General features: G+C 37.4%; 1 protein-coding gene across 5 annotated transcripts in view; it reads left to right on the top strand.

The window, feature by feature from the left end:
- The window catches only part of VPS13B (vacuolar protein sorting 13 homolog B), a 626,384-nt gene that overhangs the window by 114,591 nt on the left and 484,623 nt on the right, over nt 1-27,170 (top strand). Inside the window, exon 17 of one of the 5 annotated variants that reach the window (XM_059672118.1) lies at nt 14,025-14,330. The exons of the other annotated variants lie outside the window; for them this stretch is intronic. Within the exon in view, the coding sequence (XP_059528101.1) occupies nt 14,025-14,227 (203 nt within the window). The 3' untranslated portion in view covers nt 14,228-14,330. Of the gene's footprint in view, nt 1-14,024; nt 14,331-27,170 lie in introns of those variants that run through there. 5 annotated transcript variants of the gene reach the window in all.

Below are 27,170 nucleotides of genomic sequence, written 5' to 3'. Positions count from 1 at the left end.
TTGCAGCTGGGGAGTGTGTCCTTCGTTGAAGGGTAATGTAAGGAGTGGGGTACATTAGGTGTTTGCCACAAGAAGTCAGGATGGGGTAGACCTTGGAATGATACTTATTCATTCAGTTCATTTACTAGTAGTCAGTTAATAAATATCACTGGACACTTATTATGTGCTAGGAATAGTGCTGGGCATAGATAATGTAGCAAAGCAGATATGACCCTGTTCTCATGTAGGGCAAAGATCTGAAAGGAGAATATTCCAAGCCAAAGAACCATTGGGTATAAAGCCTCTGTTATGGGCACTGGCTTGGCAAAAAAAAGAAAGAAAGAAGGCCACTTTGGCTGCAGAGTTCTGAAGAAGAGAGGGAGAGGGAGGGAAAGAGGGTGAGAGAGGAGGAAGGGAAATGAGGTCAGAGAGTTTGGCTACAGCCACTAGAGCCTTGCAAGGCACAATAAGGACTTTGGATTTTATTCTAATTGAAATGGGAGGAGGTCATTGGAGGGTTTTAACCAGAGGAGTGACACAATTTGACTTATGGTTGGAAAGTTTACTCCTGCTTACCAGTTTCCACATTTAATAGTAATAATGCAAATATGTCTTGACTTCTGACTTAATGTAGTAAGTTGGAGAATTCTTTTACATTGCTGGCAGTGTTATAATATCTGCAAAGATAAACACCAGTTCCATTATCAGTTTAATTTTTAGTCTTCTCCCATATTTCTACAGTAACTCATTAATCAAAATTTTGTCTTAAAGTAACTACTCATTATACAATTAGCCATATTTTAATTTTCAGTTGATGGTACAGAACTTGTGTTTTTTGTTTTTGTTTTTACTATTTTTAGCTCTGAGAAAAAGTAAACTTCTTTGTAGGAATTTTATTTAGGCATTTGAAACTCTTCGTGAGAATGGGTTGTGATCCTTTAAAGTTTAACTACTCCCTCATTAGATCCATACCGCTCTCTAGTGTAGTGCAGGACAAAATTTAAAGATCCCAGGTTTCTTGCATATAGTAGAGACTTGCACATTGCTGATTGCCAGAGCTGCTATTTTTTTTCTTGGGATCAGAAGTTTGCTATCCTCCCACAAGAATCTTTATTTGAATATTGATTTGCCTAGTTGAGAATGATTTCAGTTATCAGTGACTCTAATTTAAGGCTTGTATTATTTGTTGAAAATTAAGTTCCTGTCCTGAAAAGTATCTTCTCATTGCTAAAGTTTGAACCTTGGTTTCACCTTTTATTAGCCATGTGACTTAACGAAGTTTTTAAGACTCAAATTTCCTTCTTTGCAGAATGGGGAAGACCAGTAGTACTTGTTTTATTGGCCTATAACGATATGGAAGTGAAATTATATAAAACTAGTGCCCCAGTGCACAGATTCGTTCGTGCACAGTGAAAGGAAATTAATTAGAAGGTGGCCAGCTGGGCAGGACTGGGCGAGTTGGGCCGGACACGCCTTGGAGCCAACCTCCCACGGTCCCTCCCTGGCTGGCTGGCTTGAAAGGGCATCTGTAGAGTGAGTGGGGTCCCTCCGGCAGGTGGGGATTGGGCCCGAAACCAGCTCTCTGATATATCCCCCGAGGGGTCCTGGATTGTGAGAGGGTGGTTCTTGGGTGATGCACCCTGGAAACGGGCTCCCCCCTCTCTGGATCTGGGGTGCGTCACCTGAGAACTGCTGCTGCCAAGTCACCGCAGCTCAGCAGCTCCTGTATTGAGCGTCTGCCCCCTGGTGGTCAGTGCGCATCATATCTACTGGCCAGTTGGACAGTTGGACGGTCGCTTAGAATGAATATCTATCTATCTATCTATCTATCTATCTATCTATCTATCTATCTATCTATCTATCTAGCATCCCATGACTGTTTTCACTGCTATTGTAAATGCAATATTACTTTATTAGGAATGTATGGTAGTACAGATTCAGTTTGGATATTCATCTAAAATCTGCAATTTGGCTTTAGCCTTGCTTACAGCCTTTGAAAGATTGAATAGCATAATAGCAACGTTAATGTCATTTCTGGAATCCTTGAATTTGTGTGTAAAAATACTTACCGTCGTACATATATAATACCCTAACAGCATCGGTTTAATAAATGAGGCATGTCACTGGATTTATCATTAAGCTTTCAGTTTTCACTTTTAATTACAGGTAAGCATTCTCCATGTAACTGAGAATGAGCATTTTCTTATAGGTTTTATGTATTGAAATTCTGTCAGAGAGTTGGAGTATAAATGTCTGTTATTAAAAGAGTAAAGTATTACATGTGTCAATGGTTGTAAAAAACTGTTAATTTTATGTACAATAGTAAATATTTCAAAGATTCAGTGACTTGATAAAGAGATTGATAGTTAACATAAATATTAACAGAAGGTTTTCATATTTTTTTTTTGGAGTTAAAAACCTGCTTAAACATTTCAATTAAATATGAAAGTCAGTAGAGATTGAATTATATCTTGATTCTTTGTAGAATTTATAGAATTGTTTAATGTACTAGCATCAAGAAAACTTTAAATGTATTTATTTTCTAGTTATTTAAATTTATTAGCAACACGCCTCTCATGATAAGATTCTATTTGGGAATTTTTTACATTTATGGGTTGAATTAAAGGCAGAATTCAGAATATTTAAGAAGGGATAACACAAAATGATGTTTAATAATAGCTAAGAAAATATTGATTGAAATATAAAGATGGAAAAATATAAAAAATATGCAAAGAAGAAAATATTAGAGAAAAATGAGATATCTAGAACACAACTTTTTACTCCATCAAAATTACAGACTTTTATAAGAATGTTTTATAGTTATTCTTAGGGAGTTTTTAAATTAATTATTATTTATAGAAGAGGAAACGCTTGATAACTTGGTGAAAACTTCAGCAATGTTAGCCAAAAAATGTCTTTCTCCCCATCTAATTCAGTTGGTATTGCACTGAATACAGACTACATACTACATACTATAGAACTAACCTAGAAGTTGACAGCAGGTGAGAAATTGTGCACTCGACTGTCAAATTTAAAGTCAGCACCTAAGATCTTTCATAAAAATTTATAATGATAATTACTTCTGGTTTGAATTTATATTAACTCTTATATTGCAGAAATTTATTCTACTGTAATGATATTTGGCTCCTGCTCTGTGATATGCTGAATTTTAATAATACAGAAAAGTAGTAAAATCTTTATCTTGTTTTCCTTCTACATGGCTGACATATTTGTCAATTTATCTAAAGTACACAGAATGTTTGGTAATATTAGAAGAAAGGATTTTTTAACATCAAAATCTTGCATTCTCATTCCAAAATTTTTCATAGGCTAATTCCTATTTTAATTAATAATTCAGTAGAGTGGACATTAAAATAGAATTTGATTTTTTACTAGTTTCAGCATGTATAGTCAGAGCTATTGTCAAATATTTTTTCTTAACTAAGTAATGCATTGCATTAAGTTCACATTAAAAAAACCTGTAGTACCTTTCAACATAATTTGTATACAAAAATGCTACCATGAAAACATTATCTATGCATTATGTCATTTTCCCCTTAGGTCAATGCATACATATATTTACTCTCATTTCTTTTGTGAGATAAAGTTGTTGAAACTACTTAACTGTGAAATAGGAATGATACATTAATAAAACAAAATTTTGCTCTTTTGTTTTTGTTTCAGTAGAACACTATGGTAACCACTTATAGATTCCATTACCAATAGATGAAACAGAATAGTGTTGACTGTATGTGGGGGATGGAGATCTTCAGGTTTAAAAGCAGTTGTGTAGTATCCAAATAAATAATGCTGAACAGCCTTGGCTGGTGTGGCTCGGTTGGAGTGTCTTCCTGTACACTGAAAAGTGGTGGGTACGATTCCCAGTCGGGGTGCATACAGCAACTTATCTCTGTTTCTCTCCCTCTCCCTCTAGAATCAATAACATTCCTTAAAAAATAATGCTGGACACATTTTAAGAATACAAGAACTGGTTTAATTTAATTAACCATGGTCTGATATGGTGTGCATCCCACTCATGGTAAATGACAATGGTATTAACTGGCTGATGCTTCACAGTGCTACTGTTTTTCTTCTACTTTCATTGGCCAAATGTATCAGGGCATTATCCAAGTCCTGGGTAACAGTTCTCATGGGTTTTGCTTTAATCACATGTAGTATGTAGTTTATTTGTTGATATCAATTTAGTGGAATTTCTAAAATTTGTTTTTAGTGACTTAAAGTGTGAAATTGTAATGATTTTGCCGTTTGCTGAAGCATAGAACAGATGAATTAGAAGGGTTTGTGTCCAGTTACAGTCAGCATTGATCATCATGACCTGTTATCGCATTCACCCTTTAATATAGTAGCCTATATTGGTAAAAGAAGGCAAGTGGAGAATGGAGAAAAAAGGATGGCGGTTCTTATGTGATGTGTAGAATATTTTGGAAGCTCCTACCATTACATAACGCTGTGTCAACTGTCTTAGACATAGAGCAATAATAAAAATGCCAGTTTACAACCACATTTTAACTTTTGGGATAAATTAAAGACCTGATGTATTTTTCCCCCTCGCATAGTTTAGTGTTTGCTTTTATAGATACTTTTTGGATTGAGTGATGAGAAAATAGAGGATTGTAACTCGAACAGTCTGTCTCCATTCAGTGTGCTGCCATTGCAAAGGTAACAGTTGAGGCCTTTTGTGAAAATGGTGATGGCAAGTGACCAATATAATAGGTTTATGTAGAAAACAGGTCATGAAAATGTATTCAGTGAGAAATACGTTAATAAATAAATATTTTTTAAAAAGTCATGACTAAAACAAAAAAGTGTCATACATATCTTTGGACAATTAGGCTACACTGTAGGGATATGGAATTAATTAGGACGTTTTTCTGTTACCTGACTACAATATGCAGTTTTCAGTGTTTTTTTTTTTTTTCCTTAGGAATGACCAAACCCCTTACAAAATTGTTAATCAGGAGTCCTCAAACTTTTTAAACAGAGGGCCAGATCACTGTCCCTCAGACCGTTAGAGGGCTGGAATATAGTTAAAAAAATAAAACTATGAACAAATTCCTATGCACATTGCACATATCTTATTTTGAAGTAAAAAGACAAAACGGGAACAAATACAATATTCTATTTGCATGTGGCCCGTGGGCTGTAGTTTGAGGACCCCTGCTGTTAATGTTCTCCATTTCTTCCTCTTCATCTCCTGTTACTCTCACCACCATTCCCAACAAGTTTCACTCCCACTGAACTTCTTTAATAGCTCCTGTGGACAACTTAGATCTTTCCCCTGGTTCCTGGCTCATGCTTTTCCATTGTCTGGAGTACTCCAGGTCATTCTACCGTCACTTTTTCTGGTTTATTTCTCCTTATTTTTTAGTCTAATTTCTCTAGATCAAGCTAGCGGTCTCTCTCTGCAATTCAAACGCACTCTGTCCTCCTATTATAGTACTTAGCACATTTCATTGTAATTTCTTATTCATTTCTTTAAATGAGCTTAAGATAGTTTTTATAGGAAAAGAAATGTCCTTAGTGAGTAAGCACAAAATAAATGTTTTGAATGAATGGCTTCTGGTTCCAGTATTTACCAGCTTTTAAATTTAGGAAACATCGTATATAATAAAAGAGAAACATGTAAATTGACCATCCTTTCACTATGCTCACCAGCCAATTGAGTGCATATGCAAATTAACCTGACAAAGATGGCGGGTTAATTTGCATACACAGGCACCAGCCGAGAGAAGAAGGGGGTGAGTCAGCAGCTTGGGGGGACGTGGCTCCCTTGGTTGCTGGGGGGATAGCAGAGCAGGAGAGCCGGAGGCTTGGGGGGCCATGGCTCCCTCAGTAGCTTCCAGTGCTGGGAACACCAGGAATTATGGGAATAGTAGTTCTGATAGCAGCCCCAGGACCGGAAGTGGAAGCCCAGAGCACCGGGAGCACCAAGAATGCTGGAAATTGTAGTTCTGGTGGCAGACAGATCTCCTAGACCAGGGGTGGGCAACCTTTTTGTGAGTGTGTGCCAAAACCAGCAAAATCTCTGACTCAAAATTCTTCTGCATGCCAACCCTAATTTTTTGAGAACATGTTACGCCTAATTGATATCTCTTAAGGTGTATGTATGTGAAGAACCTTGAAGAAATAATAAAATTCATTCGAGCGACAAAAACACAGTATATGATGATAAAAAGTACATTTATTTTTTAATGTATACATGTACACTGATAGTCCGACAGAAAACTTTATGACTCTGTTTGATATTATCCGTGGGACTTTTGCTGCTGCATCACTGATGACAGAGATTTTTACATCAGGTTTATATTTCATGACCTTCAGAGATATGCACGAGCTACTACTTTCATCCGTCAGGCTACTCCTATTACGAGACTTAACAAAATTCATCACTGAGAACAAAGATTCACAAGCGTATGTGGATGAAACCAAAACACTGGTCGGATTTAGGAAGGCAGGGAGAGTTAAGGCAGAGGCATAGAAATTGATCTTCCCCTCTCTCGTCAATCCATGTCTATGGTCTTTAAGATAACTTGTTATGTAAAATTACTTATTTATCTAAGATGCACCTACAGTGAATTTATCTAAAAAATAAATAAGTCGATAGCCACTTGGCCTGGAGGTCAAACACTCCCTGGAATTAGCTACAACAATCAAGATTTAACTATAAGACTGCGAACAAAGACCACTAGGGGGTACACCAAGGAAGCATAACAAAATGCGGAGACAAAGAAACAGGACAAAATTGTCAATGGAAGATATAGAGTTCAGAACCACACTTTTAAGGTCTCTCAAGAACTGTTTAGAAGCTGCCGATAAACTTAATGAGATCTACACGAAAACTAATAAGACCCTCGATCTTATATTGGGGAACCAACGAGAAATTAAGCATACACGGACTGAAATAACGAATATTATACAGACGCCCGACAGCAGACCAGAGGAGCGCAAGAATCAAGTCAATGATTTGAAATGCGAGGAAGCAAAAAACATCCAACCGGAAAAGCAAAATGAAAAAAGAATCCAAAAATGCGAGGATAGTGTAAGGAGCCTCTGGGACAGCTTCAAGCGTACCAACATCAGAATTATAGGGGTGCCAGAAGATGAGAGAGAGCAAGATATTGAAAACCTATTTGAAGAAATAATGACAGAAAACTTCCCCCACCTGGTGAAAGAAATGGACTTACAGGTCCAAGAAGCGCGGAGAACCCCAAACAAAAGGAATCCAAAGAGGACCACACCAAGACACATCATAATTAAAATGCCAAGAGCAAAAGATAAAGAGAGAATCTTAAAAACAGCAAGAGAAAGAAACTCAGTTACCTACAAGGGAATACCCATACGACTGTCAGCTGATTTCTCAACAGAAACTTTGCATGCCAGAAGGGAGTGGCAAGAAATATTCAAAGTGATGAATACCAAGCACCTACAACCAAGATTACTTTACCCAGCAAAGCTATCATTCAGAATTGAAGGTCAGATAAAGAGCTTCACAGATAAGGAAAAGCTAAAGGAGTTCATCACCACCAAACCAGGATTATATGAAATGCTGAAAGGTATCCTTTAAGAAGAGGAAGAGGAAGAAAAAGGTAAAGATACAAATTATGAACAACAAATATGCATCTATCAACAAGTGAATCTAAGAATCAAGTGAATAAATAATCTGATGAACAGAATGAACTGGTGATTATAATAGAATCAGGGACATAGAAAGGGAATGGACTGACTATTCTTGGGGGGGAAAGGGGTGTGGGAGATGTGGGAAGAGACTGGACAAAAATCGTGCACCTATGGATGAGGACAGTGGGTGGGGAGTGAGGGCGGAGGGTGGGGCGGGAACTGGGAGGAGGGGAGTTATGGGGGGAAAAAAGAGGAACAAATGTAATAATCTGAACAATAAAGATTTAATTTAAAAAAATCAATAAAATATATTGGGAAAAAAATAAATAAGTCGATATTAAGAAAAAAAATTGTAAATGGGAGATTATAAGAGAGGGTTTCATGTGCCAGCAAAAGTTACTGGCGTGCCATGTTTGGCACGCGTGCCAGGGGTTGCCCACCCCTGTCCTAGACACTAGAGCAGCGGTTCTCAACCTGTGGGTCGTGACCCCTTTGGGGTCGCCTAAGACCATCGGAAAACACATATATAATTACATATTGTTTTTGTGATTAATCACTATGCTTTAATTATGTTCAATTTGTAACAACGAAATTGGGGGTCACCACAACATGGGGAACTGTATTAAAGGGTCGTGGCATTAGGAAGGTTTAGAACCATTGCACTAGAGTAGTGGTCAGCAAACTCATTAGTGAACAGAGCCAAATATCAACAGTACAACGATTGAAATTTCTTTTGAGAGCCAAATTTTTTAATCTTCAACTATATAGGTAGGTACATTGTTATTAACTTAATTAGGGTACTCCTAAGGCTTGGGAAGAACCACACTCAAGGGGCTAAAGAGCCGCATGTGGCTCACGAGCCCCAGTTTGCCGACTACTGCACTAGAGCAAAGTGAGCCTGGAGCAAGTTCCTGTTGCGGTGGGGGATGGAGGGAAAGCAAAGGTGAGAGACATAAGTAAAATCAGAGTGTCTAGGAAAAATTAATGGGAAGATATCCTAAAACTTCCAGGAAATCACCAATGAAGCAAAGAAAAAAAATGCCTCTATTATTCTGTGAGCAACAAACCAAGCTGTGTTGGGGGTCTCAGACAATTTGCTCATATGATTGCAAAGACAGACAGAAACTCCCAGATTGGACAGGGCTCCCCTGTGGGCTCCCAGATTGGAGAGGGTGCAGGTCAGGCTGAGGGATGCCCCCCCCTTCCTGGCCTGCCCTGTGCACGAATCTTTATGCACCAGGCTCCTAGTTTATTAAATATTTAAAGCTTCCCTCCTTGTGCCCAGCCTGGTGGGGATGGGGAGAATAGGTGGCCCTGAGAGAAGGTTAAGTGAAAAGATAATGGTATTGAGTTTCGAAGGATGTGAATTTGGACTTGGTAGCTGGTAAAAACTAATTAAATTTTGATAGGAACTTTTCTCCTGTGTATTCTGGCACTGTTTTAGTAGAATTAAAAAGAAGGCAAAAGATGTTAGACTATAATAAAATTTATATTGGGAAAATGTAAGTTTCATAAGTAATTAATTCTATATGAGAAAATCTAAGAAAAGTCTGAAATATGTAGATTCTTCATATTAATATTGACATTTATTGGCCAATTTATCTTATTTCACTTCATAGTAAAATGAAAAAACTGAAGAAATTTTAAGCACTAAGAAATTAACTGGGTATTGAAGAGTAAATAGAATCACATACAAAATATATAATATGCTTTATGGTGGCATTTTTCTGTTCTCTAATGATTTATTTAGTCTGGTGAAGGGTAACAATATGTTTTAGATATATTTGTCCTATGGTAAAACTTGTTTTAAGTTTTTACAAAACGTCGTTTTCTTTCAAAAAATTCAACTCAGGTAGAGGAAGATATTTCTTAGCTAAATAACATGAAAAAATATCTCAGACTTTCATCTGTGTAATAATCTCAATAAAATATCATCTGCATACTGCATCATGCATCCATTGTCTCAAGCAAAATCTCTCGGAGAACCAAGATGGCGGCATAAGTTAACGCTGGAGTTTGCTGCTTTGAACAACTACTTCAAAAGTGAAACTAAAACACGGAAGGGACATCACCCAGAACCACAGGAACGCTGGCTGAGTGGAAGTCCTACAACTAGGAGGAAAGAGAAACGCACACGGACACTCAGAGGAGGCACAGTGCTGAAGTCAAATTCTGAGGTGCGGAGTGCGCGGAGCGGGCTGGCGGCGGAGGGCGCGGTTGTTGTTTTCAATCGGGAGGGAGTCGCAGACTCTGAGCACCAGATCCGGGCGAGTCTTTAGGGACCCAGATGCAAACGGGAGAAGCGGGACTGTCTGGCTTCGGTCAGAGCGAGTGCAGCTTTCTCTCCGAGCTTTGCAGCGGGTGCTGGGACTCAGAGAGGCAGAGCCCCTGGGGACAGGACTGAGAGCCGCCATAACTGCTCTCTCCAGCCCACCCTATTGATCCTGTGCGACCCGCCCCGCCCAAGCCCTGCACAGAGGCATTTGCCGGATAGCCTCAGGCAAAGGCTAGATTAGCACCTCCCTAGAGGACAGAAGTTCTCTCACTGCTGACACAGCTGATTCTCATAGCCACTTGGCCTGGAGGTCAAACCCTCCCTGGAATTAGCTACAACAATCAAGATTTAACTATAAGACTTCGAACAAAGACCACTAGGGGGTACACCAAGGAAGCATAACAAAATGCGGAGACAAAGAAACAGGACAAAATTGTCAATGGAAGATATAGAGTTCAGAACCACACTTTTAAGGTCTCTCAAGAACTGTTTAGAAGCTGCCGATAAACTTAATGAGATCTACAAGAAAACTAATGAGACCCTCGATCTTATATTGGGGAACCAACTAGAAATTAAGCACACACGGACTGAAATAACGAATATTATACAGACGCCCGACAGCAGACCAGAGGAGCGCAAGAATCAAGTCAATGATTTGAAATGCGAGGAAGCAAAAAACATCCAACCGGAAAAGCAAAATGAAAAAAGAATCCAAAAATGCGAGGATAGTGTAAGGAGCCTCTGGGACAGCTTCAAGCGTACCAACATCAGAATTATAGGGGTGCCAGAAGATGAGAGAGAGCAAGATATTGAAAACCTATTTGAAGAAATAATGACAGAAAACTTCCCCCACCTGGTGAAAGAAATGGACTTACAGGTCCAAGAAGCGCGGAGAACCCCAAACAAAAGGAATCCAAAGAGGACCACACCAAGACACATCATAATTAAAATGCCAAGAGCAAAAGATAAAGAGAGAATCTTAAAAACAGCAAGAGAAAGAAACTCAGTTACCTACAAGGGAGTACCCATACGACTGTCAGCTGATTTCTCAACAGAAACTTTGCATGCCAGAAGGGAGTGGCAAGAAATATTCAAAGTGATGAATACCAAGCACCTACAACCAAGATTACTTTACCCAGCAAAGCTATCATTCAGAATTGAAGGTCAGATAAAGAGCTTCACAGATAAGGAAAAGCTAAAGGAGTTCATCACCACCAAACCAGGATTATATGAAATGCTGAAAGGTATCCTTTAAGAAGAGGAAGAGGAAGAAAAAGGTAAAGATACAAATTATGAACAACAAATATGCATCTATCAACAAGTGAATCTAAGAATCAAGTGAATAAATAATCTGATGAACAGAATGAACTGGTGATTATAATAGAATCAGGGGCATAGAAAGGGAGTGGACTGACTATTCTTGGGGGGAGGGGAGGGGTGTGGGAGATGTGGGAAGAGACTGGACAAAAATCGTGCACCTATGGATGAGGACAGTGGGTGGGGAGTGAGGGCGGAGGGTGGGGCGGGAACTGGGAGGAGGGGAGTTATGGGGGGGAAAAAAAAGAGGAACAAATGTAATAATCTGAACAATAAAGATTTAATTAAAAAAAAAAAAGAAACAAACAAAAAATCTCTTTCCATCTCCCTTTTCCCTGCCTTGGCCCACCACCACCTCTCCCCTACCCCACTTTCCCTCTGGCTATCACCACACTATTGTTTGTGCCTATATGCTATGTAGATATGTAGATGCTTAATCCCTTCACCTTCTTTCACCCAGTCCACCAATCCTCTCCTCTGACAGCTGTCAGTCTGTTTCATGTATCCATGCCTCTGTTTCTGTTTTGTTCGTCAGTTTTGTTCGTTAGATTCTACATATAGTAAGATCATATGGTATTTGTCTTTCTATGGTTGGTTTATTTTATGTAGCATAATAATCTCCAGGTTCATCCATGCTGTTGCAAAAAGTAAAGATTTCCTTTTTTTTCTTTCTCTGACAACCAAGTAGTATTTCATTGTGTAAATGTACCACATCTTTTTTATCCACTCATCTACTGATGGGAACTTGGGTTGTTTACAGATCTTGGATATTATAAGTAATGCTTTAGTGAACATAGGTTGCATATATTCTTTCGAATTATTATTTTGGCTTTCTTTGAATAAGTTCTCAAAAGTTGGATTGGTGGATCAAAGGGAATTCCATTTTTAATTTTTTGATTTAACTTCAATTTCTTCCCACAGTGATTGCACCAATCTTTCATTCCCTTCAACAGTGCATAGGGTTCCCTTTTCTCCACATCCTCGCCAACACTTGCTTGTTGATTTATTGAAGGTATCCATTAAGACTTCTGAGGCCGGGTTATAAGAAGTTTTACAGCTTCTGCTTAAGTCACTTAGAATATTAGCTCTGGGTGAAGCTTCCCACCATGTAAGAAATCCAGTGTCTCTGAGACCCTCATGTTGTGAGGAAGCCCAACCTAGCCACATAGATGAAGGAAGGAAGGAAACATGGAAACACACACACACACCCGTGTGACCCCCAAGTGTTCCAGTCATCCAGGCTGAGGTATCTGACACGTGAGTGATGAAAACCATCTTGGATCTTTAGCTTAGTCAAGACTTCAGATGACTCCAGCCCCAGTCACCATCTGAATGCAGCTGCATGAGAGAGACCCCGTCAAGAACCACCAGATGAGTTTAGAAAATCTACAGAACTGTAAGAGATAAAAATAGATTGTTTTAAACCACTAAGTTTTGGAGCAGTTCCACAGCAATAAATAATTGGAATAGAGTCTGTTAACTAAAATTTGTTTGAAATGTTTTTTATTATGGCCAATAAGGGCCAAGATATTTCACTCATCCACTTTCCGCAGTGACAGTATTTTGGGACAAAAGATACTCATGTAAATTTTTTAGCTAGAATTGCTAAAAAAGAGTAATTCTAAGGTTCAGAACCAAAACTCAGCCAGATCCAACCTGGAGCATTTAGGAGTTCTAGGAAGCTTTAAAGAGCTATGAATCACACCTCCGGGACCCATCAGTAATATGGGATCCAGTTTGAATTCCAAGTATTTTCTATTTACAGTTACATAAAAGAATAAAACAAGACATGAGACTTTAAAGAAATCTAATTAACCTTTTTTCCCCCTAATTTTAAATCGTATTTTTGTGGGCTCAATTTGAGTCAATACTTCCTAAAGTTAGGCTTTAGGCAGAAGGGTGGGATTTGTATCAGATTAACATAATTTTTAAGTACCTTTATACCTTCCAGGACAAGAAAATGTGAATCCACTGATGTCAGAGACTCTAGTGCTTCTTGATTACTAACTCCTTGACCTCAAGTTCACTGAAGATTAGTATATTAGGCATAATGCATTCAAGCTCATTTTCTAAGTTATCTTTCATGTTTTGTCAACTGCCAGCTGGACTTCGAGCATTTTGGGGGAAATGTGGTTAAAATAGTCATAATTATCAACTGCCTGAAGTGCTTACCTGTTATTTTAAAGATTATTAATAAGGTCACATTTAATGTGTTTGGGAGCTTTCATATGATTGCAAAATGATCACATCTTATATTTTCATTTATTTCCCTATCCATGTATACATTAATGTACTTTCATATCATATTTGAGAACAAAGCTATTGCTTATAGTCTAATATTAATATAGCATGTAGCTTTTGTTAGTTAAATGTTATGATACCTAATATTGGACACAAATACTTGGTTTAGCTAATTCATCTTAAATGCATATGAATTAAACAGTAGCATTATAAATATAATAAAATATAATGTAGAACTAGTAAATGTTTGAAGTATGCTAGTTATGATTTATAAATATTATAGCCAAGGCACCCTTGAAATAACTTCCAAAAACCAAAGATGAATTTGAAAACCTTTTCACATTTTCCACTTAATAAACTAATTTGTAGATCATTGCTTTATTTAAAATTAAAAACAAATTCCAATTTTTCTCCAACCATTCTAACTAAACCTTAATAACCTTAATAAGTAGGCACTGCTTTAAAAATGACACAATCCACCAGTCATTTGGTAAGACTAGCATAATCATAAATTTCCCATCCATGCTTTTTCCAAAAATACTAACCCATATTGTTCTCCCTGGACCTGTTGTAGGGATGACTAATCCAACTGCTGAGGTCTCCCTTTATGTGTTTGATGGAACACTTGGCTTGCTGGACTACAGCTGTGTGTTTATGTGCAGTGCACACCTGCAGGGCCTGACAAATAGCTGTAGTATGCAGAGGATACAAAATTACCCTGGCAGTGCTGCAAATAAGGAAGTTTCTGTTTTGAAGTCCATATGTGTGTGTGCCTGAGATGCCAGCTGGTGTATTTATGTTGCATGCACAGATGTAAAACTGCCAACTGATTTTATACCAAATAAAGTCTAATCTTTTTATATGTACTTTGGGTCAAAGTTATGGAGTGGTACAGAAGAATGTTCTCACGACTTAGGTCTTTAAAATAAAAGGTGCTATTAAAACATAAACTCATGATACAACTAGGAAAGAGGATAGTGACATAGCTGGTATTTTGTAACTATCATCTTTTTGTGGAAGAACGTTACTATTACTATATCATTCAATATATAAATAAAGGCTTGATTTATTACAATCATTAATGATATATATCCTCTTTTGTGGCTGGAGTCAGTCAGGTCTGTGTTTAATCCAATATTGAATACTGAAATGTGAAAGCCAAATTTATATGATTACTTAATTGAAGGATTTGGCTTTTCTATTTTTTTCAGTATACTTAATTTTAACAAGTTGAAATGATAGTGCATTTTGACCAATGCACTTCAATTTGTGCTGAAAGAAATAGCAGTGTTTACAAAGGTAGTATTTTCCAAAACTGGAAATTTAAACACCAACTTAAAAATAGTAGAAAAGCCCCTTTATTCAAAACAACCTTTGAAAGAGGCAGTTTTTTGTTTTGTTTTATGTCCCTTCTAACTAATGAAGAAACCCATTTTACTTAATGTGTCCACCTTAAACAAGAATAATCATTTGATAATTGGAAAATTGATCTTTAAATTAATACTTGCAAGTTAGACTTCTCATATATGTTACTTAACTGCAGACTTATTTTAGAATTCTTTTTGATAATGTTTGATATAGTAGTCATTTTTTCAAGAATCATCATACCTTTGAATTTTTAAAAAGTTAATTTTTAGTATTAATGGGCATGTTTTAGTTTAACTGTTTTAAAAAATACTGACTTTTATACTGTGTTTTAAATACATGTACATATTAAGAACTTTTAGATATTGCATAAGGAGAAGTTATTATCTGAGTGGTTATGTGTGTTTTAGCGTTACCTATGATTTTTTAATGATCTGTACTGGTTTATAAATATTTGAAAATGGAGAGAAGGGGTTCAAAGGCTTGTCCAAAATCATAGTGATTTTAATTAGGAAAATTTAATGATGCTATAAATTAATACTATCCAATTTTGTATTTGAAACATGCTAAATGTGTGCTTCACATATGTACATCTAAATGTATTAATTGATTCTTCTGCTGGCATTGATGTAAGTTATAAGTTTGTTTTGACAATATTTGTAGCATTGTCTTATCACAGTTTATTATTTGATTCTATTTGTGCTAATGTTTTATTGGCCTTACTAATTATTAATTTTCATTGTTGATAACATCGAACTTGTAAATATTTTAAATAATGTCTTTATTTTTATTAAGTAGCACCTTTCTTTTTATTTAATAGTAGGCATTATTTCCTCATAAAAGGATGTTTATTTGCTATTATTTCTGGCATAATTTTACTTGAATTTTTATTATCCAATTTCAACAAATGTGGGAAGGCCTTGAACTTTTAGCACTGTTCCTAGCCTTAAAAGTATGAATTTGATTGGGTCAGCCTTCTCAATTCATGAAGACAGCTGACTTGGAATAGAGTTTATATAATGAGTTGGAAAGGTGGAATAGAATCCACATCTCTGAATGACTAACTTGAGGGGTAGAATGCTTCTGGCAAATGTGCGATTAAGCACACATCAGAAGTACATCCAGAGACCAGAAAATTCCCAAAAAGTCAGAGCAGAAAGGCAGCATAGTAGAATTGAATGAGCTCTTCATCAGGAGATGGACTCACAGTTGTGTGACATTAGGCCAGTTTCCTGGAGCTTTAGTTTAGTTTTTCCACCAAAGAAGGGGAATCATATTTTTAGTTTAATAAAGTTGATTTGGTTTTTTATAACATAATAGACATAAAACTTTCTAGGTTTAGAATGTGGACCATGTAGTAGGTATTCAATAAATGTTGACTATAGTATTTTTTTTACAGCAGCAGTAGTAGTAGCAGTTTGAAATAAATTAATGACATAGGAAATAGATGCTATACAAGTAAAATTATTACAAAAGAATAGAAACAGGAATTGTTGCCTTCCTTTTTTTAAAAAAAATCAAAGAATATTTTAAGGAAAAGTGCAAACCTCAAATCTTTACAGCTACAAGACAGAACCTTTTATTACTCATTTGAGAGATTATGTTCCATACATTACTTGGTTATTTAGTGCCAGGGCCAACTTCTTTTTAGTAGGGTATCACTTCAAACACTGCTGCCGCCACTGCAGGTTGCAAGCACATGATTGAAGGCTTCTAGTTCTCAGCTCATGCCCAGATGTCTTTCAATAACGATAGCCAGTAATTTCTTCAAATTGCTCACTTTATCAGCAGCACATGTCATCAATCCTGAAGTGGTTGCTCAAGTCAAACTGCAGAATCTTTAGCTTACAGACGCAGCTGCAAACAGGTGAACAGGCAGAAAGTAATTTGTGCAGCTTGGTGGCTGTCAGACGAAAGACAGACAATCTGTGTTTAAAACAGATTGCAGGCCCTGTATGGGCCAGACAAAAGGGATTTCTCCAACTGCAAATAATTCCAAGGTTAACATATTTTCCTTTCTGCCATTAGGTGATTTGTTAAAATTGGAAACAATGAACATTATAAATCTACACAGAAACTGGAGACAAGATGAAAGAGAAAATCAGATCACTAAATAGGTTTACATTTGTCTTTCCAAAGAAGTACAACTGGCATTCATAAAAGCGATTTTCTCACAAATTAAGCCAAGTTATAAAATAATTCTTTGAAACTTAAAAGATTATAAATGTTTCAAGTTGCATTAAGAATTACTGATATTAAAAAACAATGAAGTCTGAACTATTACAGTCTTTATAATAAATACTTTGTTTTTTTGGAGTTAATTTGTGAATATTATAATATGTCTTTTTTTCAAATATTATTTAGTATTTCCCTTGAAGTTTTATTAATGTACATTTTAAAAGTAACGTATGCCAGATACATCACACTTTTCTGCACATAAAGATCTGTCATGGTATAGCACAAAAATTCTTATGGAGAAAAGAATTTTTGATGACTTACACATTTAAAAAAGTTATCCTCACATTTTATTCCCTGGGATCTACTAGAACCTGACCTGAAAGACATCTTAGTCTATGTATAATATAGTCACATTTTAGAAGATTGTTCCTCAGTGCATTAAAAATGTTCAGCAGGCCCAGTTGGTTGGAGTCTTGCCCTGTACATCTAGCTTGTGGGTTTGATCCCTGGTCAGGGTGAGAACAGGAGGCAATTGATCGATGTTTCTCTCTCACATCAATATTTCTCTATTTCTTGCTCTCTTGCTCTCTGTCTCTCTCAAGTCAATAAACATATCCTCTGATGAAGATTGAAAAAAATATATTTTTATTGGTTTCAGAGAGGAAGGGAAAGGGAGAGAGAGAGAGAGAAACATCAATGATGAGAGAGAATCATGGATCCGCCGCCTCCTGCACACCCGACATGGGATGGAGCCTGCAACCTGGGCATGTGTCCTGATCGGGAATGGGGAATTGAACTGTGACCTCCTGATTCATCGGTTGATGCTCAACTACTGAACCATGCCAGCCAGGCTTGTCTGTAATCTGTATATTGATAGACTATGATATGAGATTATAAATCAGCCGCATATTATTTGTCAATATGAGTCCAATATGAGTCCACTAAAATAAACAGGAATTAGTACTATATTACATTATTTTTATGGGTACTTCATCATGGAAGATTGCCGGAGAAGACATGCACAGACATGTTTATATATTTAAAACATGTGTACATGTAAAAATTAAAATATATGTACGTGTGTGTAGCACATGAGAAGTGAAAGATTAATCCTTCGTTGTAATTACCTGCTGGAGCTCATGTTTGTCATATAGAGAACAACCATACATGAATGTGGCTGATTGATTTTCTCTCATTCTTGGGTGTCATGCGTTTTCTCTGATGTTTCACAATCACTTCAATGTTGTGATTGTTTTTACTGGGTAATTTGTCTTTGTTACATAGTGTGTAAGAACATAGTCTTCAATGACAAGCTGAGAGTCAAGTCCCAGTTTTGGTCATATTGTGTGACCTTGCCTTGGACAAGTTAACCTCTCAGGTCCTCAGTTTTTCAGTGATGATATTACTATTTATCTGACTCATGTTGCTTTTATGATATTTCAGGAAAGATAATATGTATAAAGCATTGTACATAATGTCTTGCACATATTTAAAGCTTCAATATATAAACCATAGCTATTTGCTTTCATAATCTAAATACTGAGGAGAGGTCATATGTTTTTCTTGCTTCTAGCTGCTACCTAAGCATTTGTCACCAAGCCCTGAACACTGTAAGGACTTGGTGATTAATCAGAATGAATTTATAATTGGGTCTCTAAATTTCAGAGTCTACTTTGCTGATACTCATTAGTGATAAAAATCCTTCTTTGCCAAAATACCTTGACTTTAGAAACTAGAACAATGCTGATTTATATTTTAAGTAGACAAAATGAAGGGATATGAGTATTTTAATTTTCTTATTTCAGTTTACTTAACATGAAGAAATTATTACTGATTATTGTTATTTTTCAGATATTGATTTTTCAGCTTTATTGAGGTATAATTTACAAAATTATAAGATTTAACATATTGTGGGTATATTGTGAAATGATTAGTTTACACATTCATCATGCATTTTTATATATATTTGGTGAGAACATTTAAATTCTATTCTTAGCATATTTCAATTATACAATATAGTGTTATCAACTATAGTTACGATGTAATATATTAGATCCTCAGACCTTGTTCATATTATAGCTGACACTTTGTACTTTTTTACCAACTTCTATTTCTCCCACCCTTGGAAACCATTTTTTTCACTCTTTTTTTGAGTTTGACTTCTTTAAGATTTCACACAGAAGTGATACCACGTAGTATTTCTCTTTTTCTGTCTGGCTTCAGTCCCTTAGCTAAATGCTCTCAGGGTCCATCCTTTTGTCACAAACAGCAGGATCTCCTTCTTTCTCGCGGCTGAATGATAACCCATTGCGTGCGCGCATGTGTGTGTATGTGTGATAACTCTGAATATCTCAACACTTAAAAACGTTGATTGTGCATAGTTGGGCCTAAGTAAATGTTCATTAATTGATGCTAGCTATTAGTCTTAGATTATTGAATGAAGATACCAGCAAGGGGCAGCATGGCACTTTTGCCTTGCAAACTCTCATTTATTTTTCACTTACTCATCTATAATATTACAGTCTGTTAAAATAGATATTATAGTATTTTACAATATTACGGAGCCATAATTTATAAATATGGCAAATCTAATTTTTAAATTTAATTTCCTTCAATCTTTATTACTTTTTATCAGTTGTACTTAAATTTTAGATCTATCTCAGTTACAAAAATATCATACCACATTTTTATCATCACTCTTTGTAAATTTTGCCTTCATCACTGTTTCATGAAGTTTTATCAATGTCTAGGAAACTTATGCCTTGAAAATATTTCAGGGTCTGGCAGATATAAGGTTGATCAAATTTTATTAATAGTTCGAACCTACTTCTAGTCCCTCTAATAGGTGAAAATTAGCTTAGCTTTTTGCCAGTGTGGTTGCAGTAATTTTTTAATTGTAGGTTGCTCAGGAGAGAAACAGACATGAAGGCATTTCATCTAGGCTTCTGTTTTATTCCCTTAGAATGACGTGTTCAGCTGGTTTTCAACTATTAATGCACAAGTTTTGTTCAAGAATTGTGTGTTTGAATTTGTATTCCAAATATAGTTCGTACACATACATATGTTACATGTTTATTAAGAAAGTTAGATCACCATCTTAAAAAGATTTTTTCATTTAAGTGGTTGAATAAAATGAGTATGTTATTTAGGGCAGGGGAAAAAAAAAATAAGGCACTCAGGCAGGTTGCTGACTGCAGTCCAAATGGCTGATCAGAGAGTCTTTATATGCATTGGTAATGTGTTGTGCAATATAAGCTGAAATATATTACACAAGGGAGGAAAACGGAATAGGTTACATACGCTGTTCCTAAGTGCAATGAATATAAAACTCCATTACTCACTTTAGGCAGGTGCTTTTTATATGAGGCTTTAAAGAAATATAAAACTGCTGGTGAAATGATTGGTTTGTACAGACACCACTTAGCTTCTAGTGTTTTGACCAGATAAAGAGGCCAAAAGTATTCTTGCAAACATTTCTCCAATGATTCAGGGATTGAAGGTTAATATTCTCTTGGTGCAATAACCTGTCAGTATAAGTATTGTATAGTATATGAAACTTGTCTCTGACTTAGTTTGAAAAATTATTTTCAGGGACACAGGAATAATTTTTAGTTTTCCTTCCGTAATGGTAAACGCCACTTTTGGAATGTAAAATAACTCTTTAGGATAGCTTTGCGATTAGTTGAGCATTATGAAGAATTAAAAAGTAGATTAGTCCATAAAGATTTACAGTGATCCCACCTACATGTACAAGTGCCTATATTTCTCTTCCTTTCAACTCTTAGAACAGCACCTGCTGTAGTTTAAACACTGAACATTCTTCCACAAATAAATTTTCATAAACATGAAATAAAAGGAAGATTGAAAGGGTAATAAATAGGTATTGTTCAAATTTGTTTTATGTTTTAAATATGTGAGCCAATGGGTTTTTAGATTGATTTCTTTCTCTTTCTCTCTCTGTATTATTGAGGTGGAATTCACATAACATACAATTAACAATTTTAAAGTGTATAATTCAGTGTTATTTAGTCTATTTACAATGTGGTGTAACTGCCAACTCTTTCTGGTTTGAAAACCTTTTTATCACTCCATAAAAATGCCCCATACCCTTTAAGTAATCACTCCATTCCCTCCTTTGCCCCATCCCCTCCCTAGTAACTGCTAATCTGCTTTCTGTTTCTGTATGGATTTGCCTATTCTGAACATGCCATATAAAACCAGTCATGTAATAGGGGATGTTTTGGGATTGGCTCTTTTTCTCTCAGCGCATTTCTCTGGAGAGCTCTCTAAGTTGTTGTGTGTATTAATAGTTTATTTTTATTATTTTTGTTTTTAAGTCAAGGAACTTTGCTTTGCCCTGGATTCTGAGGATTTTTCTTCTGTTTTATTTCCCCCTGAATGTTTGTAGTTTTACATTTATATTTCAGTCCATGATGTATTTTTTAAAATAAGATGTTAGGTTAAAGTTCTTCTTTTTTTTTTTTTTTTTTGCCTATGGATGTCCACCTTTTGCAGCATTATTTGTTGAAAAGGCTATCTTTCATTGAATTACATTTGTAGTTTTGTCAAAAATTATTTGGTATATCTAAGTGTCTTTATCTGGGTTCTCCATTCGGTCCCCCGATTACTGTAGCTGTATAAGAAGTCTTGAAATTAGGTGAACTTATTTCTCTGACTTTCATCTTTTTTGGAATTGTTCTTAGTGATTCCAATTCCTTTGCCTTTTCATAAAATAGTTTAGAAAAATTGTTTATAATTACACAAAATCTTTACTGTGTTGTTTTCCAACCTGTGAATGCTGTATGTCTCTTCATTATGTAGATCATCATCTGTTTCTTTCATCAGCATTTTATAGTCTTCAGCATGTAAGTCCTCTGCATGTTGTGTTAAATTTTACTCCTATCCCATTTTTTCAGTGATTATAAATGATACTGTATTTTTTAATTTTTGTGTACACATATATTTATTACTAGTATGTAGAAATACCATGATTTTTCTATTTTAATTTTATATCCTGCAACCTTACTAAACTCACTTAACTTCTAGAAGTTTTTTTTAAAGATTCCTTAAGCTTCATACATGGTTATATCAATTGTATGGAGGGATAGAGTTCCCCTCCTTCCTTTTCTGTCTGTACATCTCCTACTTCTCTTTCTTGTCTTATTGCACTGGCCAGAACTTCCAGCATTATGTTGAATAATTGCAGTGAGAACTGCCATCCTTGGTTTTTTCCCAATCTTTAGTGTGAAAGCATTCAGTCTTTCACCATTAAGTAGTTTTAAATATTTGTAGACATCCTTTCTCCTGATAAGGGTATTACTCTCTATTTTTATTTCCTTGAATATATCATGAACAGGTGTTGAATGCTGTCAAATGTGTTTTCTGCATCGAGATATATTATGATTTGTCTTCTTTAGTCTGTTAATATGGTGAATTACATTGATACTCCAATATTGAACTAAACATCCATCCCTTGAAAAAAACTCCACTTGTTCATATGAATAATATGAATAAATATTCATATTTATATTTATGCAAATAAAGTCATTGCTGAATTTCATTTATAATATTTTGTTAAGTGTTTTCATATGTTTATTGATGAGGAAAATTTGTATGTAGCCTTCTTTTTGTGTAATGCCTTTGTTTTGGAAAGAGGGTAACTTCATAAAATGAAATGGAAAATGTTTCCTTCTTTTCTGTGTCCTGGAAAAGACTGTGTATAAAGAATGTTAATTTCTCTTTAAAGATTTGGTCTACTTTTTTAAATATATATTTTTATTGATTTCAGAGAGGAAGGGAGAGGAAGGGAGGGAGGGGAAGAGGAGGGGGGAAGGAGAGGGTGGAGGGGGAGAGGAGGAGAGAGGAGGAGTGGGGAAGGGGGAGAGAGAAACATCAATGATGAGAGAGAATCATCAATAGGCTGCCTCCTGCACACTCCACACTGGGGATTTAGCATGCAATCTGGGCATGTGCCCTGACTGGGAATCAAACCATGACCTCCTGGTTGGTTGACATTCAACCACTAAGCCACGTCAGCTGGGCTGGTCTGCTTCTTTATCTGTTCCTGGAGATGTACTTTCTGGAGTGTTCTTAAATTTATTTATTTACTTATTTTAGTTTTTTAAAAATCTGGGTGTTTATTAAATAAATGTGTTTTGTTTATAAAATTTTTTTAATTAAATCATTATTTTTCAGATTATTACAGTTGTTCCTCTTTTTTCCCCCCATAGCTCCCCTCCACTCAGTTCCCAGCCCACCCTCTGCCTTTACCCACCCTGTCCTCATCCATAGGTGTATGATTTTTTTCCAGTCTATTCCCGCACCCTCACACCCCTCCCCCCCCCCCCCCCGAGAATTGTCAGTCCACTCCCTTTCTATGCCCCTGATTCTATTATATTCACCAGTTTATTCTGTTCCTCAGATTATTTATTCACTTGGTTTTTAGATTCACTTGTTGATCTGCTGGGATCCAACCCCAGCAGGTGCAGGGGTCCCCAAAGGTGTGGACGGAGTCGGTGAAGAAGGAATGACACTGAGACAGTGTTCAGTTGATCAGCAGCCTAGCCAGGATCTCCAGCCAAGTTCTGGTCTGGATCTCCAGCGAAGTTCTGGTTCGGACCTCCAGCCAGGTTCTGTGTCCATGTTCTCTTGCTAGGTTCTCCAGCCAGGTTCTGTAGCCATGTTCCCTCACTAGGTTCTCCAGCCAGGCTCTGTCCAGGTTCTCCAGCCAGGTTCAGTCACCAGGTTCTAGTCAGGTTCTCTTGCCGTGTTCTATCCAGGTTCTGTAGTCAGGTTCTGTCTCTAGGTTCTTCAGCCAGGTTCTTTCGCTAGGTTCTGTCTCTAGGTTCTGTGGCCAGTTTCTGTCCAGGATCTTTTGCCATGTTCTCTCCAGCGAAGTTCTTCTTTCTCTAGGTTCTGTGTAGGTTCTGTCTTCTAAGTTCTGTGTGTAGATTCTGTCTTCTAAGTTCTGTCTAGGGGTCCCTATTCGGGCACCAGATGCTGGGGTCCAACCCCAGCAGGTCCAGGGGTCCCCAAAGGTGTGGACGGAGTCGGCGAAGAAGGAATGACACGGAGACAGTGTTCAGTTGATCAGCAGCCTAGCCAGGATCTCTAGCCAAGTTCTGTTCAGGATCTCCAGCGAAGTTCTGGTTAGGATCTCCAGAGAGGTTCTGCTGTTTATTGTCTTGTTACATCTGTATTTATACCAGTTGATTTTAATCCTGTCAATTTCTATTACAAAGGTTAGGGCGTTTCTTATCTCCATTCCAGGGAGTAAAGATTATGTAGCTTAAGCATGATTGTTTGTAGTTAAAGTGATTAACTACCCGCCTGGCACTTAGTTAAGGAGTTTCATCCCCTCCCTAACTTAAGGGAAAAATCCCTACCTGGGGAAACAACCTTTCTCGGAGAGGTGACCTTGGTTAAAACACACAGCGCTAAGGGGAGCAAACATATTAAGAACAGTATGCTATATACGCCAGGTCCCTTGAAACAGCAAGCATGGACCGGCTCCCGGCAAATTCCCCCTTTTTTATTTTTTAAAAGCAGGCATTAAAAAGAAAAACCCCAAATGCTCTCTTGTATCCATTTTAAGAGTAGGATTGGCGCTTTCCGCTATTACCTGAGTCCTGATCTATCACCCCAGGGAGAGCTTGCCAATCCTGCACTTTCCCGGGGTGGAAAGGCTGCAGTGGGGTTAAGGATAAGGCTCCTTGGGCCTACCTCCTCCCATGCCTTTACATTTACCTTTCCTTCCTCAGAAAAGCATGGACATACTTCTTGTATAAAATGTTCTGTCTGACTGGGAGTAACCTTAATTCCTCTGCTAGCAAGCATATGTGTTAAAAGATCAATACAGAGTCTTATTTCTTTAGACTCAGTATGGCACATATTCTTAATCTAAAGATCAATACAGAGTCTTCTTTCTTTGGACTCAGTATGGCACATCTTCTCAATCTAAGAATCAATACAGAGTCTTCTTTCTTTGGACTCAGTATGGCACATCTTCTCAGTCTAAGTTTTGTATCTTTACCTTTTTCTTCCTCTTCCTCTTCTTAAAGGATACCTTTCAGCATTTCATATAATCCTGGTTTGGTGGTGATGAACTCCTTTAGCTTTTCCTTATCTGTGAAGCTCTTTATCTGACCTTCAATTCTGAATGATAGCTTTGCTGGGTAAAGTAATCTTGGTTGTAGGTTCTTGGTATTCATCACTTTGAATATTTCTTGCCACTCCCTTCTGGCCTGCAAAGTTTCTGTTGAGAAATCAGCTGACAGTCGTATGGGTACTCCCTTGTAGGTAACTGACTGTCTTTCTCTTGCTGCTTTTAGATTCTCTCTTTGTCTTTGCTCTTGGCATTTTAATTATGATGTGTCTTGGTGTGGTCCTCTTTGGATTCCTTTTGTTTAGGGTTCTCTGCACTTCCTGGACTTGCAAGTCTATTTCTTTCACCAGGTAGGGGAAGTTTTCTGTCATTATTTCTTCAAATAGGTTTTCAATACCTTGCTCTCTCTTTTCTTCTGGCACCCCCATAATTTGGATGTTGGTACGCTTGAAGGTGTCCTAGAGGCTCCTTACGCTATCTTCATATTTTTGGATTCTTTTTTCTTTTTGCTTTTCCGGTTTGGTGATTTTTGCTTCTTCGTATTTCAAATCTTTGACTTGATTCTTGGGATCCTCTAGTCTGCTGTTGGTACACTGCATAATATCCTTTATTTCAGTCAGTGTATGCTTAATTTCTAGTTGGTCCTTTTTCATATCCTCGAGGGTCTCACTAAATTTATCGGTGGTTCCTAGAAAATTCTTGAAAGACTTTATAACCGTGGTTTGAACTCTATATCCAGTAGTTTGCTTTCCTCCATTTTTGTGATTTGTGTCCTTTTTCTTTGTCTCCGCATTTTGGCTGCTTCCCTGCGTTGGTAGAGTGGCTTTGTGTGCTAGGTGCCCTATAAGGCCCAATGGCTCAGCCTCCCCAATTACCTGAGGTGGACACTCTTGGTGCACCCCTTTGTGGGGTTTGTGCACAGTCTTGTTGTAGTTAAGCCTTGATTGTTGTAGGTATCACTGGGAGGAATTGACCTCCAGGCCAATTGGCTGTGAGAATCAGCCGTGTCTACAGTGGGAGAACTGAGCTGGAGACACCCTCATGGGGCAAGACTTGCTTCAGTGGGGCTTTGGTGCTCACTGAGTCTGCCCCCTGAGTGTGTCCCTTATGGATCTGAGGAGTTGTAATCTGGATGGACCCACTCTGACCACTGGCTCTTGGATCTCTAAGGAGGTGCTAATTTAGCCTCTGCCTGAGGCTACCCAGCAGGAGCTAAGGAGAGATCTGCAGATTCCTCTTCTTTGTTTGGGGTTTGGAGGTGCCCAGATGAGGCCCAACTGTGAAGCAATGCAAGCTGCTGTGGAGCCTTGGGCCTTCTTTTGGAAGTTCTGGGTCTCTCTGACCCAGCTGCAGTTTGTTAGGTAATTTTCAGATTGCAAAGGGCCAGGCCATTCATATGCAAAAGCCTCTGTGCACAGCTTGGGTGGGTTGGGGTCTCAGGGAGTCAACAGGGTGGAGCAAACAGCTATGGCTGCTCCTCAGTCCTGCCCTAAGTGGACCTGGGTCTTACTGTTCCGTGGTAATTGTTGCAAGCACCTCTGAGAGAAAGCCGCCCTTGAGTTCTGCCCGATGCCAGACAGTCCAGTTTCTCCCTGTATGAGTCTGGGTCCCCAGAGACTCACCCGGGACTGGAGTTCTGAGCCGTCGGGAGCTTGCGTCTCCCTCCCAATTGAAAAAGACAACTGCGTCCTCAGTTGCCAGACCTCTCTATGTGCGCCTCCGTACCTCTGCACTTTACTTCCGCACCTCCTCTGAGTCTCAGTGTGCTTTTTCTCTTTCCTTCCAGTTGTAGAATTTCCACTCAGCAAGCTTTCCTGTGGTTCTGGATGATGTCCGTTTTGTCTTTTAGTTGTATTTTTGAAGTGGTTGTGTGAGGCAGCAATTTCCGGTGTTTACCTATGCCGCCATCTTGGTTTCTCCTCTTAAATTGATTTATTGATCTATATCATCAAAGTTGTCAAATTAAGTGTGCAGAATTATTTTTGGTGTTTCCTTATTAATATTTGATGCCCGCCTGGTCTATACTAATGCAACATTTCAATCCTGATAGTGGCAATTTATGGCTTCTCTCTT

The sequence above is a fragment of the Myotis daubentonii genome, chromosome 17 (genome assembly GCF_963259705.1).
Source record: "Myotis daubentonii chromosome 17, mMyoDau2.1, whole genome shotgun sequence".
NCBI lineage: Eukaryota > Metazoa > Chordata > Mammalia > Chiroptera > Vespertilionidae > Myotis > Myotis daubentonii.
Note: the sequence above shows the minus strand (reverse complement) of the source record. Positions and strands in the feature narration are given on the sequence as shown.